Source organism: Oncorhynchus mykiss, chromosome 26 (assembly GCF_057628025.1).
Source record: "Oncorhynchus mykiss isolate SJ-2025 chromosome 26, ASM5762802v1, whole genome shotgun sequence".
Classification (NCBI taxonomy): domain Eukaryota; kingdom Metazoa; phylum Chordata; class Actinopteri; order Salmoniformes; family Salmonidae; genus Oncorhynchus; species Oncorhynchus mykiss.
In genome coordinates, this window is record NC_143047.1 from 27,900,866 (window position 1) to 27,917,786 (window position 16,921).

At 42.3% G+C, this 16,921-nt stretch overlaps 1 protein-coding gene across 19 annotated transcripts in view; it reads right to left on the reverse strand.

The window, feature by feature from the left end:
• Positions 1 to 16,921, reverse strand: part of LOC110506740 (ATP-dependent chromatin remodeler CHD9) — a 131,503-nt gene that overhangs the window by 41,372 nt on the left and 73,210 nt on the right. For 11 of the 19 annotated variants that reach the window (XM_090222619.1, XM_090222617.1, XM_090222614.1 and 8 more), the window contains 8 exons: positions 14,552 to 14,663; positions 12,232 to 12,381; positions 11,724 to 11,792; positions 9,435 to 9,490; positions 8,880 to 8,997; positions 8,024 to 8,110; positions 2,946 to 3,080; positions 2,741 to 2,862 (listed from right to left, as the gene is read on the reverse strand). In XM_090222619.1, the coding sequence (XP_090078745.1) occupies positions 2,741 to 2,862; positions 2,946 to 3,080; positions 8,024 to 8,110; positions 8,880 to 8,997; positions 9,435 to 9,490; positions 11,724 to 11,792; positions 12,232 to 12,381; positions 14,552 to 14,663 (849 nt within the window). Of the gene's footprint in view, positions 1 to 2,740; positions 2,863 to 2,945; positions 3,084 to 8,023; positions 8,111 to 8,879; positions 8,998 to 9,434; positions 9,491 to 11,723; positions 11,793 to 12,231; positions 12,382 to 14,551; positions 14,664 to 16,921 lie in introns of all 19 variants that reach the window. The other 8 variants (XM_090222618.1, XM_090222616.1, XM_090222612.1 and 5 more) reach the window with 1 other exon arrangement.

The window sequence follows — 16,921 nt, forward strand, 5'->3', positions numbered from 1 at the left end:
CCCACTCAGACCCATCCCAGACAGTCCTAGCTAAATTCTTGCTTGAGAAATTGCTCTTTGCTAAGAAGCTATTTTTGTTTCTTTCTGACCGTTTTAAGGTACTTGATTGTTACCGAGAAATAATTTGATAAGAGATTTTTAAAAAGTGCTGCATTGGACCTTTAAGAACTTCACAGCACTCTGAAACACAGTCCCAGTAGCAACACTACAGCCTGGCTACAAACAGATGATTTGGGATGTGTTCCACACTCACTCGCTTTCTCCCTTGATCTGTCTCTCCATCTTTCTCTCTCCCTTGATCGGTCTCTCTATATCTCTATCTCCCTCTGTCGCTCTCCATCTTTCTCTCTCTGTCTTCCTCCTCTTCCCTTTCCCCAGCGGCAGCATAGCCTAGTGGTTATAGTGCTGGACTAGTAACTGTTAGGTTGCAAGATCAAATCCCCGAGCTGACAAAGTATAAATCTCTAGTTTTGCCCCTGAACAAGGCAGTTAACCCACTGTTCCTAGACCATCATAGAAAATAAGAATTTGTTCTTAAGTGACATGCCTAGTTAAATAAAGGTAAAATAAAAATGTAAAGAAAGAGGATGTTGATAGCAGAACAGTGAACAATCCACAAGCCTCAGAGGCACACAGGTTAATAATGTTAACTCAGCCAAATCACTGCACGATCACAACACAGGGAAACCATTTATAATTTAACATCTACAGTACCTCTGTGCAGTGACGAAGCCTCGAAAACAAACAAGATAAGTGAATGAAAATGTCCTCATGGAAAACATTTTTAAGACTAAGACACAAATCAAAACAGACAACCAAAAAATCCTTAAGTCAATAAAAGCATCCTCTTTTCAAAGATACTGTAAAAAGCAAGACAGACAGACAACCTTTCGATCTTTTCATATAGCCTATGTGGCGGAGTGCATTGTTTTCCTGTGCTGCATGTTTATGCCATTGTGTTCTTTATTATTAACCACTAGGGATGGTATTTTCATACTGTTCCTGTACCATACCAGGGTATGTGGTATTACTGGCAGGCACAAAAAGGGTGCAATTTATTTCCAAATGTAAAATAAATATATATATATATATATATATATATATATATATATATATATATATATATATATATATATATATATACACATACAGTTGAAGTCGGAGGTTTACATATACCTTAGCCAAATACATTTCAACTCAGTTTTTCACAAATCCTGACATTTAATCCTACTAAAAATTCCCTTTCTTAGGTCAGTTAGGATCACCACTTGATTTTAAGAATGTGAAATGTCTGAATTTTGTCCGAATTTTGATTTACCCATGATGTCAAGCAAGGAGGCACTGAGTTTGAAGGTAGGCCTTGAAATACATCCACAGGTACACCTCCAATTGACTCAAATTATGTCAATTAGCCTATCAGAAGCTTCTAAAGCAATGACATAATTTTCTGGAATTTTCCAAGCTGTTTAAAGGCACAGTCAACTTTGTGTATGTAAACTTCTGACCCACTGGAATTGTGATACAGTGAATTATAAGTGAAATAATCTGTCTGTAAACAATTGTTGGAAAAATTAGTTGTCATGCACAAAGTAGATGTCCTAACCGACTTGCCAAAACTGTAGTTTGTTAACAAGAAATGTGTGGAGTGGTTGAAAAACGAGTTTTAATGACTCCAACCTAAGAGTATGTTGATTTCCGACTTCAACTGTACCACGCTGAAAGTCACTGAGTTCTTCAGTACGGGCTATTCTACTGCCAATGTGTGCTCAATTTTATACACCTGTCAGCAACAGGTGTGGCTGAAATAGCCAAATCCACTAATTTGAAGGGGTGTCCACATAATTTTGGCCATGTAGTGTGCGTGCACATATATATATTTTACCTTTATTTAACTAGGCAAGTCAGTTAAGAACAAATTCTTATTTACAATGAAGGCCTAGGAACAGTGGGTTAACTGCCTTGTTCAGGGGAAGAATGACAGATGTTTACCGTGTCAACTCAGGGGTTTGATCTAGCAACCTTTTGGTTACTGGCCCAACACTCTGACCACTAGGCTACCTACAGTATATATATATATATATATATATATATATATATATTTTTTTTTTTAAATGTATTTATTTTTTATTATGCACAAAGAACATTCAATGGGGTTGATTGTCTCTGCTGTAACCAATAGTTAACTGATAGTTATAAGCAGTGGCGTAGCAGGCACCCCTCTGAGCTTTAGGGTGCCCCAAAACCCCCAAAAAACAAATCAAAACTAAAATCATACTGTTGGTATTTCAAAATACCCCGCTATATGGTATATACGACATACCGTCCAAGCCTATTAACCACATTCTTCACAGGTTTTGCATACTAAACCGTGCTAGAAGTCAGAAGGTTCTGGGCAAGTGTCTCCCTGTCTCGGTACAGACATGCTGTCAGCTCACTGCTTCACTGGCTTCTCTTCTGCACTACTTAGCAATCTGACAGTCCAGCCCTTGTCTCTCTGGCTGGATGCAGTATGCTACAACCACAGAGCTGAAACCTAGGATTTGAAGTCTGGAACAACCCTGTGATTCTGACTGTCAGAATCTGTTCAGGGCAGTAGAACACTGTGTGTCTGCTTGTTTGCACATGCATACAGGTACAGTATGTGTGTGTGTGTGTGTGTGTGTGTGTGTGTGTGTGTGTGTGTGTGTGTGTGTGTGTGTGTGTGTGTGTGTGTGTATAGCCTTAGGGGGGCCCTACTGACCTGTTGTACCAGTTGAAGAGGAGCCAGTTGACTCCCTCCAGCTGGTAGTCCCTGAGGACGTTACTGTTCCTGTACTCCCTCGACTGATCCCTCTTCTTCCACAGGCTGGCTGGGGGACGCTCCTGTGGGGTAGAGGATGAGAAGAGAGATGAGAAAAGAAGAGAGAGGAAGAGAAGAGAAAGGAGGTTGAATAAAGGGGGCTTACCATCCTGCGGGAGTCTGGCCTTGCTGCCTGCAGCAGCTCAAACTCCTCTATTTTACTCTGGTCCACATCCCCCTTCAGTTCCCATGTACTGTCTTCATAGGGCAGAGAGCACCACTTCACCAGGTAGTACACCACCTGCTTGGGGAAGAGGGACAGAGAGAGGGGGAGGAGGGAGGGGGAAAGAGAGAGAGATGTTGTGAGTTAACACAAAAAAACCTTTTAGTAGCTACTAGTGTTGTCACTAGCGTCCTGTTCGCCCAGTCCCCCGTTTTCTAAACCTCCTGCGCATTAGCTACGCAAAAACCTGTCACTGAAATTCACACTTTAACTCAATGCAACACATATTGAATTTAACTTCACACTGTTTAGTGTTTAATAGAATACTGCATAGCATGGCTGATTTCCTCATATTCGCAAAGGCCTACTACCTATGATTTGGCTGGAGGAATGGGGGGAAGGAACACACATGCATAATGATCTGCATGTCATTGTGTCAGTAAGGAGAAAACACTGCATGAAACCTTCTTTACTCTTCAGTTAAAATAGACACACAAACTCTCCATCCCTTCCTCACACTCAATCTCCCTCCCTCTAGTAAAAAAACACACACACACCACTCACTCTCTCCCACAAACACACAATGCTCTCAACTTTTAAAACGCTAGGCACCAAACAGAATTTAAGGAGCACCAGAAATAATTAGATTTCTGAACCATTCAGGCTAGGAAGAAGTAGGGCCGTGGCGGTCAAGAAATTTCGTCAGCCGGTGATTGTCAAGCAAATAACTACCGGTCTCACGGTAATTGACCGTTAATTAACATAAACACATTTAGCATCTCCTGGCTTCCACACATAGCCTACAAGCCACTAATGCACTAATACATTTGAACAAGTCTAATAAATCAATGTAATATATCCTACACCTTTTTTTAAACATGATATGAAGAAAGGGTAGTCTATTTCAGAAGAACAGAATAGCTCTGAGTTGTCCTTATGTTAGGTCCTGATCTGGCTATGCCATATGGCTGTGGGCTACACTAGTTCATTTAGAAGACAAGATTTTCTTAGAATTCCGTGCCATTATTTTATAGTATGAAGAATACAATTGAACATAGCTGAATAAAATAGGAAGGATATTTTCTCTATTCTGTGTTGAGCAGTTAACAAAGAAACAGGTACTCCTATATGCTTCATTTAGAGTTATTTATGCAACTTCAGTTGTGATACAAATGTTGGGCTATATGTTTCGATTTTTAATACATTCTAAGGCTGCATGATGCGACTCTAATGATGATTTGAAAAAAGTCACATGAAAGGCATGAGCTCTGCTTTGTTTTTGCACAGGCTGTACACACTTCATCAGTCTCTCACTCAAGCAGTTGATAATGCCACAAATTTCCCGGCTGCATCTCTTTTGCGTTTCCGTAATGTCCCCTAAAAACATCCATGCCTTTTGCGGCCAGTGACCGTTGGGCCCTTGGGCTGAATATAATAATCATAAATCCCTTCTCCCGGCTGCGTGCCGAAGCACCTCTCACACACATGGCTCTCCGTCACATGATCAGGTCTTTCTCACAGGCTACAAGTGAAGACAGACACATCGGGGACGCAACTGCGTGCGTCCTTATCCAATACCAAGGTGCATATTGAAGATATTGGAAGAACTGTCCACATTTACTTTTTGTCAGCCAACAAGATGAGTAGGCCTAACAAACAGCAAACACACTAGCCCATGTCAATCTACTATTCCCCATAGTACAAACGTTGACCTACTCTATTCTGTGCGAGAAAAAAATATTCCAAAACATAGTCTTGGACAGTTGTGGGATGTGATAGATCCCAAATTAATACAACCACTAGCATCAAAAAAACTGTTTTAAGCAATAAGCCTGACGCAACAGATGAGAATGTTTAGCTTAAAACATTGATAAACTATTAGGCTATTTCTTCACATTATAAGTGCAGCAATGTGCACACGGCAGTAGGCTATACAGTTGAAGTTGGAAGTTTACATACATTTAGCCAAATACATTTAAACTCAGTTTTTCACAATTCCTGACATTTAATCTTATAAAAATTCCCTGTCTTAGGTCAGTTAGGACCATCACTTTATTTTAAGAATGTGAAATGTCAGAATAATAGTAGAGAATTATTTATTTCAGCTTTTATTTCTTTCATCACATTCCCAGTGGGTCAGAAGTTTACATACATTCAATTAGTATTTGGCTTTAATTTTTTTACTTGGGTCTAACGTTTCGGGTAGCCTAATAATACCCACATCATTTTCCATCCTCATGATGCCATCTATTTTGTGAAGTTCACCAGTCCCTCCTGCAGCAAAGCACCCCCACAACATGATGCTGCCACAGCCGTGCTTCGCGGTTGGAATGGTGTCCTTCGGCTTGCAAGCCTCCCCCTTTTCCTCCAAACATAATGATGGTCTTTATGGCCAAACAGTTCTATTTTTGTTTTATCAGACCAGAGGACATTTCTCCAAAAAGTACGATCTTTGTCCCCATGTGCAGTTGCAAACCGTAGTCTGGCTTTTTAATGGCGGTTTTGGAGCAGTGGCTTCTTCCTTGCTGAGCGGCCTTTCAGGTTATGTCGATATAGGACTTGTTTTACTGTGGCTATAGATACTGTTGTATCGTCACAAGGTCCTTTGTTGTGGTCTGGGATTGATTTGCACTTTTCGCACTAAAGTACGTTCGTCTCTAGGAGACAGAACACATCTCCTTCCTGAGCGGTATTATGGCTGCGTGGTGTCCCATGGTGTTTATACTTGCGTACTATTGTTTGTACAGATGAACGTGGTACCTTCAGGCGTTTGGAAATTGCTCCCAAGGATGAACCAGACTTGTGGAGGCTTACAATTATTTTTCTGAGGTCTTGGCTGATTTATTTTGATTTTCCCATGATGTCAAGCAAAGAGGCACTGAGTTTGAAGGTAGGCCTTGAAAAACACCTCCAATTGACTCAAATTATGTAAATTTGCCTATCAGAAGCTTCTAAAGCCATGACATCATTTTCTGGAATTTTCCAAGCTGTTTAAAGGCACAGTCAACTTTGTGTATGTAAACTTCTGACCCACTGGAATTGTGATACAGTGAATTATAAGTGAAATAATCTGTCTGTAAACAATTGTTGGGAAAATTACTTGTGTCATGCACAAAGTAGATGTCCTAACCGACTTGCCAAAACTATAGTTTGTTAACAAGAAATGTGTGGAGTGGTTGAAAAACGAGTTTTAATGACTCCAACCTAAGTGTATGTAAACTTCCGACTTCAACTGTAAGTGTGAATGTTCCATTAGCAGGAAAACACCACTCTCAAAAGTAACCCAAATGTGATTATGCATGTATTGTTTTTATTATAAAGGTGCATTTTTATGGTGAAAATGATCTTCCCCAAACTTGATCTTGATGTATGTCATTTAGGCTCTACACCCATTGTAAAGTGGATGAATGTGCTTCATTTTGAGAAGTTACTTTGGCCACTTTAGTTATGATACAAATGTTATCAAAACATATAGGTCTATGGGCTAGGCTATATGAGGTGTGCGAATATGATTTGAAAAAGTCTTTAAAAAATGATGGGCTGTTTGCCTGAAGCTGGGTATCATTCACAAGTGATATCATTCACAAGTGATAGGCTAATATTGTCACCCATCAGACTATTCTTGATTTAATCTTGTCTTTACATACACTAAGTAATATATGTGTGACATTTGTATTGATTTAGAATGGACCATTATCATGCACCTGTCTCGAAACTGGCAGGGGGAAAAAATACATATAATCTATGCACTTAAATAGCGAATGGAGGACACTTTTCCCGTGGTTCATTTTCATGCCAGCCAGGTAGGCCATACTACTGTTGTAAAGAGAAGAAACGTGCTTAATATTAGGAGTTGAAAAATAGTATAGTAGGCCTAGCCTATAGAAAGCTGATCTTCCTCTTTTCAGGAGAAGCCATCACTCTATTTTCTCACGCAATTGCATAGCCTATTGAAATGTTGCACAACGAGTTCATATGAAGTGTCTGATTAGATTTTCAACTACATTTGCATTGATGTCAGAGTTATTAGAGGGACAATAGAGTTAGCAAGTTTGGTAGGCTACTATCAGAGCTGGCTTTTTCATGGTATCAGAGCTTAAGTATCAGAGCTTGGAGAACTCTAATTTCCGCAACTAAACAGTCATGTGGAATTTGACTGTCGTCATGTCTCGTGACCTTAGGTGTGGCGGTAATATGGTTACCCTAGGGACAAGCATTTTCTTTGCTGTAAAGTTGTAAGCATGCCTGTCGCGAAGCGCTGCTCTATTTACCCTCTCTGACACTCAGAGGCTACACGACAGTGAACTTTCAAAGTCAGATCAAACTGGCCTGTGCTCTTGGTTATAACAGGTGATGGAATTATATAATGTACAAACTTTGCTGCTTGCTCTGCGTGCTGCTCCAATGTAACAAACGTAACAACAGTGGTCTCATCAGGGTCGACATCACGAGCTGATATGGAGGAATAAATTAGCATGAATAGGGGCCGGAGAGAAGCAGGTCAGTGGGGGCTGGTAGGGGGTGAGGCTGGCTGATTACAGCTGCCACGTGATATGTTGATGAAAGTGAAGTGGATATTATTGGACCTGCTCATACAACAGACTAGATGCTTAAATTCAACTGGCACCAGCAGGTTCTTTAGATCAAACGGTACTATGGTATTCTAAAATGCTGGTACCATAAGTATCATGAGGTTTTGATACAGTGGTATTGCCGTGGTGCTACTGTGGTGTTACCGTGGTACTGGTACACCGAGCAACACTAGTAGATACACCCACAGCTAAAGTAACAGAGACAACAACCATAATACACATGTATGGAATGACCCCATTCTTTACAATAGTATCTTCTACAAATGAGGAGATGAGACACACTCAAGGACATACACACACACACAATGTTCAGACATACACATTCATTCTCTCTCTCTTTCTAACAAAAGGCAGTCTAATCATCTCTCCGTTGGAGGTCATTTGTTGTGAATGAAAGAGGCACCCCTCCTGCCCCCCCACCGCTCGTACCTCTCCTGTGTCCTTGTCTTCACAATAGGACACCTCCAGTACTCTGTCTACCTCCACATAGTCAGGGTTAAAGGGATCCTCCTCCATCTAAAACACACAGGAAGACATAGTCAGGGTTAAAGGGATCGTCCTCCATCTAAAACACACAGGAAGACATAGTCAGGGTTAAAGGGATCCTCCTCCATCTAAAACACACAGGAAGACATAGTCAGGGTTAAAGGGATCCTCCTCCATCTAAAACACACAGGAAGACATAGTCAGGGTTAAAGGGATCCTCCTCCATCTAAAACACACAGGAAGACATAGTCAGGGTTTAAGGGATCCTCCTCCATCTAAAACACACAGGAAGACATAGTCAGGGTTAAAGGGATCCTCCTCCATCTAAAACACACAGGAAGACATAGTCAGGGTTAAAGGGATCCTCCTCCATCTAAAACACACAGGAAGACATAGTCAGGGTTAAAGGGATCCTCCTCCATCTAAAACACACAGGAAGACAGTCAGGGTTAAAGGGATCCTCGTCCATCTAAAACACACAGGAAGACATAGTCAGGGTTAAAGGGATCCTCCTCCATCTAAAACACACAGGAAGACATAGTCAGGATTAAAGGGATCCTCCTTGATCTAAAACACACAGGAAGACATAGTAAACCGCCTTCATGCCAGCTGGAGTCTAGGGGGGAAAAACACACTGTATGACTGTATGGGTGAGAGGGATGAACATATCAAGGCCTAAAGCACACTACAGAGATGCATGCAAACACGCCTGTGCTAAACAGGCAAACACACACACACACACACACACTGACACGCACACACACACGCACATACACACACAGGTGTGAAAGGGTCTTACATCTGCAAAGAAGTGGGCTCTCTGTGCCTGTTTAATCTTGAAACGTTTGATCTTCTGCTGAATCCTCTTGTCTTTCTCCAGCTGCTGCTCTACGGCCCACTCACAGTGGAGGTAGGAGCTGAGAGAGACCGAGGGACAACACACAGAGTCAGGAACGCACGAGAACACACACGTATAGTACAAACTTCAAATAAAACTTGAATGTCTTTTATGACGTCGTACATCTTTCAAATGGATATATGTTTACTTTATGTTTAAATGTGCCATTTGTGTGCCATTTTGTACATTTTACATTTGTATAGGATTTACAATCTACTACACACCAAATTAGTCTTCATTTCAGACTGGCCTGGATTTTGTTCTACTGAAACTACAATGAGGTCACATGTGAGTTCAGTCAAAGGCATCTCAAAGTGGTAGTGCAAGAACTAGTAATGACAAGCTGTGTCTTACATCGCTCTGTTTAACATACTGTATTTGGCTTTTTCGGTTGAATACAAACATTTAAAAATGTGAATGCAATTATCTAAGCTGGAATGAAAAAGAATGCCTTACTAGTTTTTGTATTTTACAAAGAACTCCTCCACTTCTACGATAACTCCTGGAGCGACCTAGAAGAGGAACCAATATTATAGAACAGAATACAGACTAAAAGCTCTTCATACACTTAGTGTACAAAACATTAAGAACACCTGCTCTTTCCATGACATAGACTGACCAGGTGAAAGCTATGATCCCTTATTGATGTCACTTGTTAAATCCACTCCAATCAGTGTAGATGAAGGGGAGGAGACAGGTTTAAACAATTTTTAAGCCTTGAGACAATTGATTTTTAAGCCTTGAGACAATTGAGACATGGATTGTGTATGTGTGCCATTCAGAGAGTGAATGGGCAAGACAAAATATTTGATTTCCTTTGAACGGGGTGTGGCAATACGTGCCAGGCGCACCGGTTTGTGCCAAGAACTGCAACGCTGCAGGATTTTTCACGCTCAACAGCCAACTGTGGGAAGTATTGGAGCCAACATGGGCCAGCATCCCTGTGGAATGCTTTTGACACCTTGTATAGTCCATACCCCGATGAAATGAAGCTGTTCTGAGGGCAAAAGGGGGGTGCAATATTAGGAAGATGTTCTTAATGTTTTGTACACTCAGTGTATAGTGGAAAAGACAGAGGGCTAAATTCAATCAAACCCGCATTGCGGAAGGTAAGTACAGTCGTGGCCAAAAGTTTAGAGAATGACACAAATATGAATTTCCACCAAGTTTTCTGCTTCAGTGTCTTTATATATTTTTGTCAGATGTTACTATGGAATACTGAAGTATAATTACAAGCATTTCATAAGTGTCAAAGGCTTTTATTGACAATTACATGAAGTTGATGCAAAGAGTCAATATTTGCAGTGTTGACCCTTCTTTTTCAAGAACTTTGAAATCTGCCCTGGCATGCTGTCAATTAACTTCTGGGCCACATCCATTCTTGCATAATCAATGCTTGAAGTTTATCAGAATTTGTGGGTTTTTGTTTGTCCACCCACCTCTTGAGGATTGACCACAAGTTCTGAATGGGATTAAGGTCTGGGGAGTTTCCTGGCCATGGACCCAAAATATCGATGGTTTGTTCCCCGAGCCACTTAGTTATCACTTTTGCCTTATGACAAGGTGTTCCATCATGCTGGAAAAGGCATTGTTCGTTACCAAACTGTTCCTGAATGGCTGGGAGTAGATGCTTTCGGAGGATGTGTTGGTACCATTCTTTATTCATGGCTGTGTTCTTAGGCAAAATTGTGAGTGAGCCCACTCCCTTGGCTGAGAAGCAACCTCACACATGAATGGTCTCAGAATGATTTACTGTTGGTAGCGCTCACCTTGTCTTCTCCGGACAAGCTTTTTTCCGGATGCCCCAAACAATCGGAAAGGGGATTCATCAGAGAAAATGACTTTACCCCAGTCCTCAGCAGTCCAATCCCTGTACCTTTTGCAGAATATCTGTCTGTCCCTGATGTTTTTCCTGGAGAGAAGTGGCTTCTTTGCTGCCCTTCTTGACACCAGGCCATCCTCCAAAAGTATTCGACTCACTGTGCGTGCAGATGCACTTACACCTGCCTGCTGCCATTCTTGAGCAAGCTCTGTACTGGTAGTGCCCCGATACCTCAGCTGAATCAACTTTAGAAGACATTCCTGGAGCTTGCTGGACTTTCTTGGGAACCCTGAAGCCATCTTCACAACAATTGAACCGCTCTCCTTGAAGTTCTTGATGATCCGATAAATGGTTGATTTAGGTGCAATCTTACTGGCAGCAATATCCTTGCCTGTGAAGCCCTTTTTGTGCAAAGCAATGATGACTGCACGCGTTTCCTTGCAGGTAACCATGGTTGACAGAGGAAGAACAATGATTCCAAGCACCACCCTCCTTTTGAAGCTTCCAGTCTGTTATTCAAACTCAATCAGCATGACAGAGTGATCTCCAGCCTTGTCCTCGTCAACACTCACACCTGTGTTAATGAGAGAATCACTGACATGATGTCAGCTGGTCCTTTTGTGGCAGGGCTGAAATGCAGCAGACTTTTTTTGGGGGGGGATTCAGTTCAGTTGCACGGCAAAGAGGGACTGTGCAATTAATTGCAATTCATCTGATCTGATTCACTCTTCCTAACATTCTGGAGTATATGCAAATTGCCATCATACAAACTGAGGCAGCAGACTTTGTGAAAATTCATTTTTGTGTCATTCTCAAAACTTTTGGCCATGACTGTAGATGTACTACTGCAAACTAAAATACTATAGTACTACAAAGAGTGGTATTAGTGAGTGTGGCATTAAAGATAATGATTGTAATCCTACCTCGTTCTTGACTATTCGAGATGACATGATCTTGTCAACAACCGCAGCATCCTCCTCACTGGGGTTTTCCTGCAGCATTGACAAGATGGAAACAAACCACTTTAACAGCTCCATGTACAACCTTCATACTCCACACACCAGTTGCATGTATGTTCAATGTATATCAGAATGAAGTATGGCCTTGAGATGCATTGTACTCTTATAACACACATATTAGACTAGATAGGGCTATGCTAGAGCAATGAAGAATGTAATTTGAGATTTATTGGTACTGTAGAAGCTATCAGTCCTACAGTGTTTCCCAACTTCAGTCCCCCAGTACCCCCAACAGTACACATTGCTGTTGTGGCCCCAGACAAACTCACCTGATTCCACTCATTGGGGCTACAGCAAAAATGTGTACTGTTGGGGGCACTGGAGGACTGGAGTTGGAAACAACTGGTCTAGAACAACTGAATGTTATTGAGAGTTATTGATTGCTGCCTGGGCCAGGCCAGTATCTCCTCACCACAAACAGCTGCTGTGCTGGCTCTTTGCGTGCTGCAGCAGTGCTGGTCTTCTTGGTTTTAACCATGACCTTCACCTCCTCATCAGACACCCTGGCCTCTCCCTCCTCTGCATACTTCTTCCTCTTCACCTGGCGGTTCGACCGACGCGTCTACGGGGGGGTAAGGGAAAGACGTTTAGTTTTACGGAGGTTCTGTATTGTACAAATCAGCACAGCCAAAATATCAGTATAACTCTTTTCCTATGTTTTACTGGGTTAATATGTAGGCAGCCATCGAAGGCAGTCCTGTCTATTCTCAATAGTGTGTGTGCATGTGTCTGTGTGTTGTATACACTCCGCAGCAATAGGTGTGGCATTGAAGTGTGCTTAGTGTTTATTATTAGGAAAACACATCAGAGACCCTGCTAATGACAGCCACAGTTTAATGAGATACTAAATACCATTCAGTTGAAACTAATAACGTGTCTGTGGCTGCCTCCCAGGCTGAGCGGACCCTCCTTCCCTGCCTGTCAGGTTACCTCCCAGGCTGAGGGGTCCCCTGTGGTGATGATGCTGTAGCTGTTCTCAGAGCTGTCTGTCTACATACTCCATCACTTATAGTGCAACAGACAGGAATGGAGAATCATTCTAAATGACATCTTCAGACGGCTCTGATTAAGACTGGGTGGGGGGGACAATGAGGATAATTATACCCACACATGGGCAGGGGGGGTAATCCCCAGTCGCTCCATACTATGACACAGCCAGGGGGAGAGGGGAGTTAGGGGAGAGAGGCCTACCCCTACATAATCCTCAACTCTACCAACAACAACAACAGTAAATTACACTGGAGCTATTCGTTCTTGAGTTGGTTAGGTCCTGAACTCACTCTGAACCACCCGGTGTACTTTGACTCCATACCACAGCTGTGACTCCTGTATTTCACTCAGCATCAGCATGGCCAACAAGAGAGCCCAAGGACAGGGACTCTCCATGGCTTTAACTATCACAACAACACTGTCATAACAACTGGTCTATATGACATGAATCTTTAAACATAAAGGCCTGCGTTCTGCAGACTGAGGAAATGGCCTCTCCATGCCTTTTAATAATAATACTACAATAGATAAATAAATATATTTGCCTACCCCTGCCTTAAACATCACAAAAACACTATCATAAGAGTTCTGCAGCCATAAAGAGCCTGCATACTGTAGCCTTGGAGACACGGGGAGGGACTCCATGCCTTTAATAATCACAATAACACCGTCATAAGAGTTCTGCAGCCATAAAGAGCCTGCATACTATAGCCTTGGAGACACGGGGAGGGACTCCATGCCTTTAATAATCACAATAACACCGTCATAAGAGTTCTGCAGCCATAAAGAGCCTGCATACTGTAGCCTTGGAGACACGGGGAGGGACTCCATGCCTTTAATAATCACAATAACACCGTCATAAGAGTTCTGCAGCCATAAAGAGCCTGCATACTATAGCCTTGGAGACACGGGGAGGGACTCCATGCCTTTAATAATCACAATAACACCGTCATAAGAGTTCTGCAGCCATAAAGAGCCTGCATACTATAGCCTTGGAGACACGGGGAGGGACTCCATGCCTTTAATAATCACAATAACACCGTCATAAGAGTTCTGCAGCCATAAAGAGCCTGCATACTATAGCCTTGGAGACACGGGGAGGGACTCCATGCCTTTAATAATCACAATAACACCGTCATAAGAGTTCTGCAGCCATAAAGAGCCTGCATACTATAGCCTTGGAGACACGGGGAGGGACTCCATGCCTTTAATAATCACAATAACACCGTCATAAGAGTTCTGCAGCCATAAAGAGCCTGCATACTATAGCCTTGGAGACACGGGGAGGGACTCCATGCCTTTAATAATCACAATAACACCGTCATAAGAGTTCTGCAGCCATAAAGAGCCTGCATACTATAGCCTTGGAGACACGGGGAGGGACTCCATGCCTTTAATAATCACAATAACACCGTCATAAGAGTTCTGCAGCCATAAAGAGCCTGCATACTATAGCCTTGGAGACACGGGGAGGGACTCCATGCCTTTAATAATCACAATAACACCGTCATAAGAGTTCTGCAGCCATAAAGAGCCTGCATACTATAGCCTTGGAGACACGGGGAGGGACTCCATGCCTTTAATAATCACAATAACACCGTCATAAGAGTTCTGCAGCCATAAAGAGCCTGCATACTATAGCCTTGGAGACACAGGGAGGGACTCCATGCCTTTAATAATCACAATAACACCGTCATAAGGCTTTTGCGTGCTGCAGCTTGGAGACTGGGGGAGGGACTCACCGAGTCATCGTCTTTAAAGGATCTTCGAGGCGGAAACTCTTCATCAGACCCCTCCTCTGAAGACTCTGTCTCCCTCTTCTTCTTCATCCCTCCAAATTTAATGACGATTTTCCTGAAATAAAGATAACAGGACAAACATTAAGGATCAACGTCTATTAAACGAGAGACAAAATAGGAAAACTGGACTCTATGTTCTCCTCTTTCCCTCTGCTATGTTTCATGGAAACTGTCTCTGAATAATTTATGAAGGATAATATAAAGATTGTCCTTGTTGTGCTAAATAAATGACCTCAGGAGTGTGTGTGCTGCCGTGTGGTGTGGTGCAGTATATGCCGTGTGCTGCCGTGTGGTGTGGTGCAGTATATGCCGTGTGCTGCCGTGTGGTGTAGTGCAGTATATGCCGTGTGCTGCCGTGTGGTGTGGTGCAGTATATGCCGTGTGGTGTGGTGTGGTGTGCTGCCGTGTGGTGTGGTGCAGTATATGCCGTGTGGTGTGGTGCAGTATATGCCGTGTGCTGCCGTGTGGTGTAGTGCAGTATATGCCGTGTGCTGCCGTGTGGTGTGGTGCAGTATATGCCGTGTGGTGTGGTGTGGTGTGCTGCCGTGTGGTGTGGTGCAGTATATGCCGTGTGGTGTGGTGCAGTATATGCCGTGTGCTGCCGTGTGGTGTGGTGCAGTATATGCCGTGTGCTGCCGTGTGGTGTGGTGCAGTATATGCCGTGTGGTGTGGTGTGGTGTGGTGTGCTGCCGTGTGGTGTGGTGCAGTATATGCCGTGTGGTGTGGTGTGGTGTGGTGCAGTATATGCCGTGTTCCTCACTGCATCTTTTAAAGGCAAAAAGGAATTATTACACAAAGAATTATAATTAAGTAAGAATAGTTATTTTGTTTCACTGTTATTACCAGTCCAGCTATGTTTATTTTTCCTCACTTAAAATGAATGATTTAATTGTTTCCATGGTTGCTTAATGCCTTATTAAAAGCACTTTCATAACCTAGAGACAAATAGTGACTGATTCAAGAAGGCTGCAGTACATTTAAGTTATAGCACTTCAAAACATACATTTTCATGGGAAGTAACCATGCAGTACAGTATTAGCTACAATATTAGCACATATTTTAAATAAATACTTTAGCATACTGAATGACCTAATGACCTCAATAAAGGATTATCACTTTTTTTATTTTTTTATTCAATAATATAATAATATAATGTCCCTCTTGGTTATTGTGTGAGAATCAGCTTCTAATATGTCCATGACTGGTGACTCAATATCTCATCATGTGCAGAATGCAGAGATATTTTTCAGGGAGAAAATATGTAGTGTGTGTGTGTGTGTGTGTGTGTGTCAGAGTGTCTGCAGACAGGGAAAATATGAACTAGTAGACTGATACAATAGATCTCTGCTATGTACAGTTTGAGAGAGAGACACAGATACAGTCTCTCTCTCTTGTGCCCGCCTGCCTGACTGCCTACCCCAGCCTGCTGTGTTCTTATCAACATGTTTATTGGATCAAAACAGAGAGATATAGATAGTGACTGAGCCTACTCCCTTCTCCGTCTCTAGCTCTCTGTCTTGCCACAGATGATCCATTATATTGACCAGATACTAAAGTGGTCGATCTAACAATGAAAATAAATGTCTTCAAAAATGGAAGGCAGTCGGGAGGAGGCAAGATCAGGTGGGACCATTCTAGCCAATGAGAGGGCAGATACGTGTGTGAACAACAGGCAAAACTCTGATAAAGCGTTTTTTCTCAAAGATGCCGGGATGTCACATGTCCTCCTAATATCATTAGACTGGTAAAAGCATTACCAAACTTCTATCAGATCAAATAAGCCACATCTAACAAATTGTCTTTATTTAACTAGGCAAGTCAGTTAAGAACAAATTCTTATTTACAATGACTGCCCGTAAATAAGCCATTACATTTTTTGTTAACTAAATTCGACACTCCATACAAAAACACCTCGCTTGGTGAGAGATAATTACTTTTTTTTATCGCCACCTGCTGGAGAAGACTGATTTTAGGCCCAGTTATCCCCCTCACTTCTTCCTCTGGTCTTGCTCTCTTTCTCCCCCCTTTCAGTCTCCGCCTCCTGCCACCTACCTTTCTCTCTATCTTGTCTCTCCTCCATCGCTATCTCTTCCAATCCCTCCATCCCTCTCCACTCTCCCCCCCTCCCTCTATGGCTCAGAAAACACAAACATGGATATGATTCAACCTACACAAAGAGGCAGTCCAGACTCCAAATCCCCATGCAGGCAGACAGAGACTAGCGTGGCTGGATCTAACAGGCTAATACTGTAGATGTGGTAAAGAGGTCAATTGAACTCAATTGCCATGGAATAGAGTGGGGGAAAGATCCCG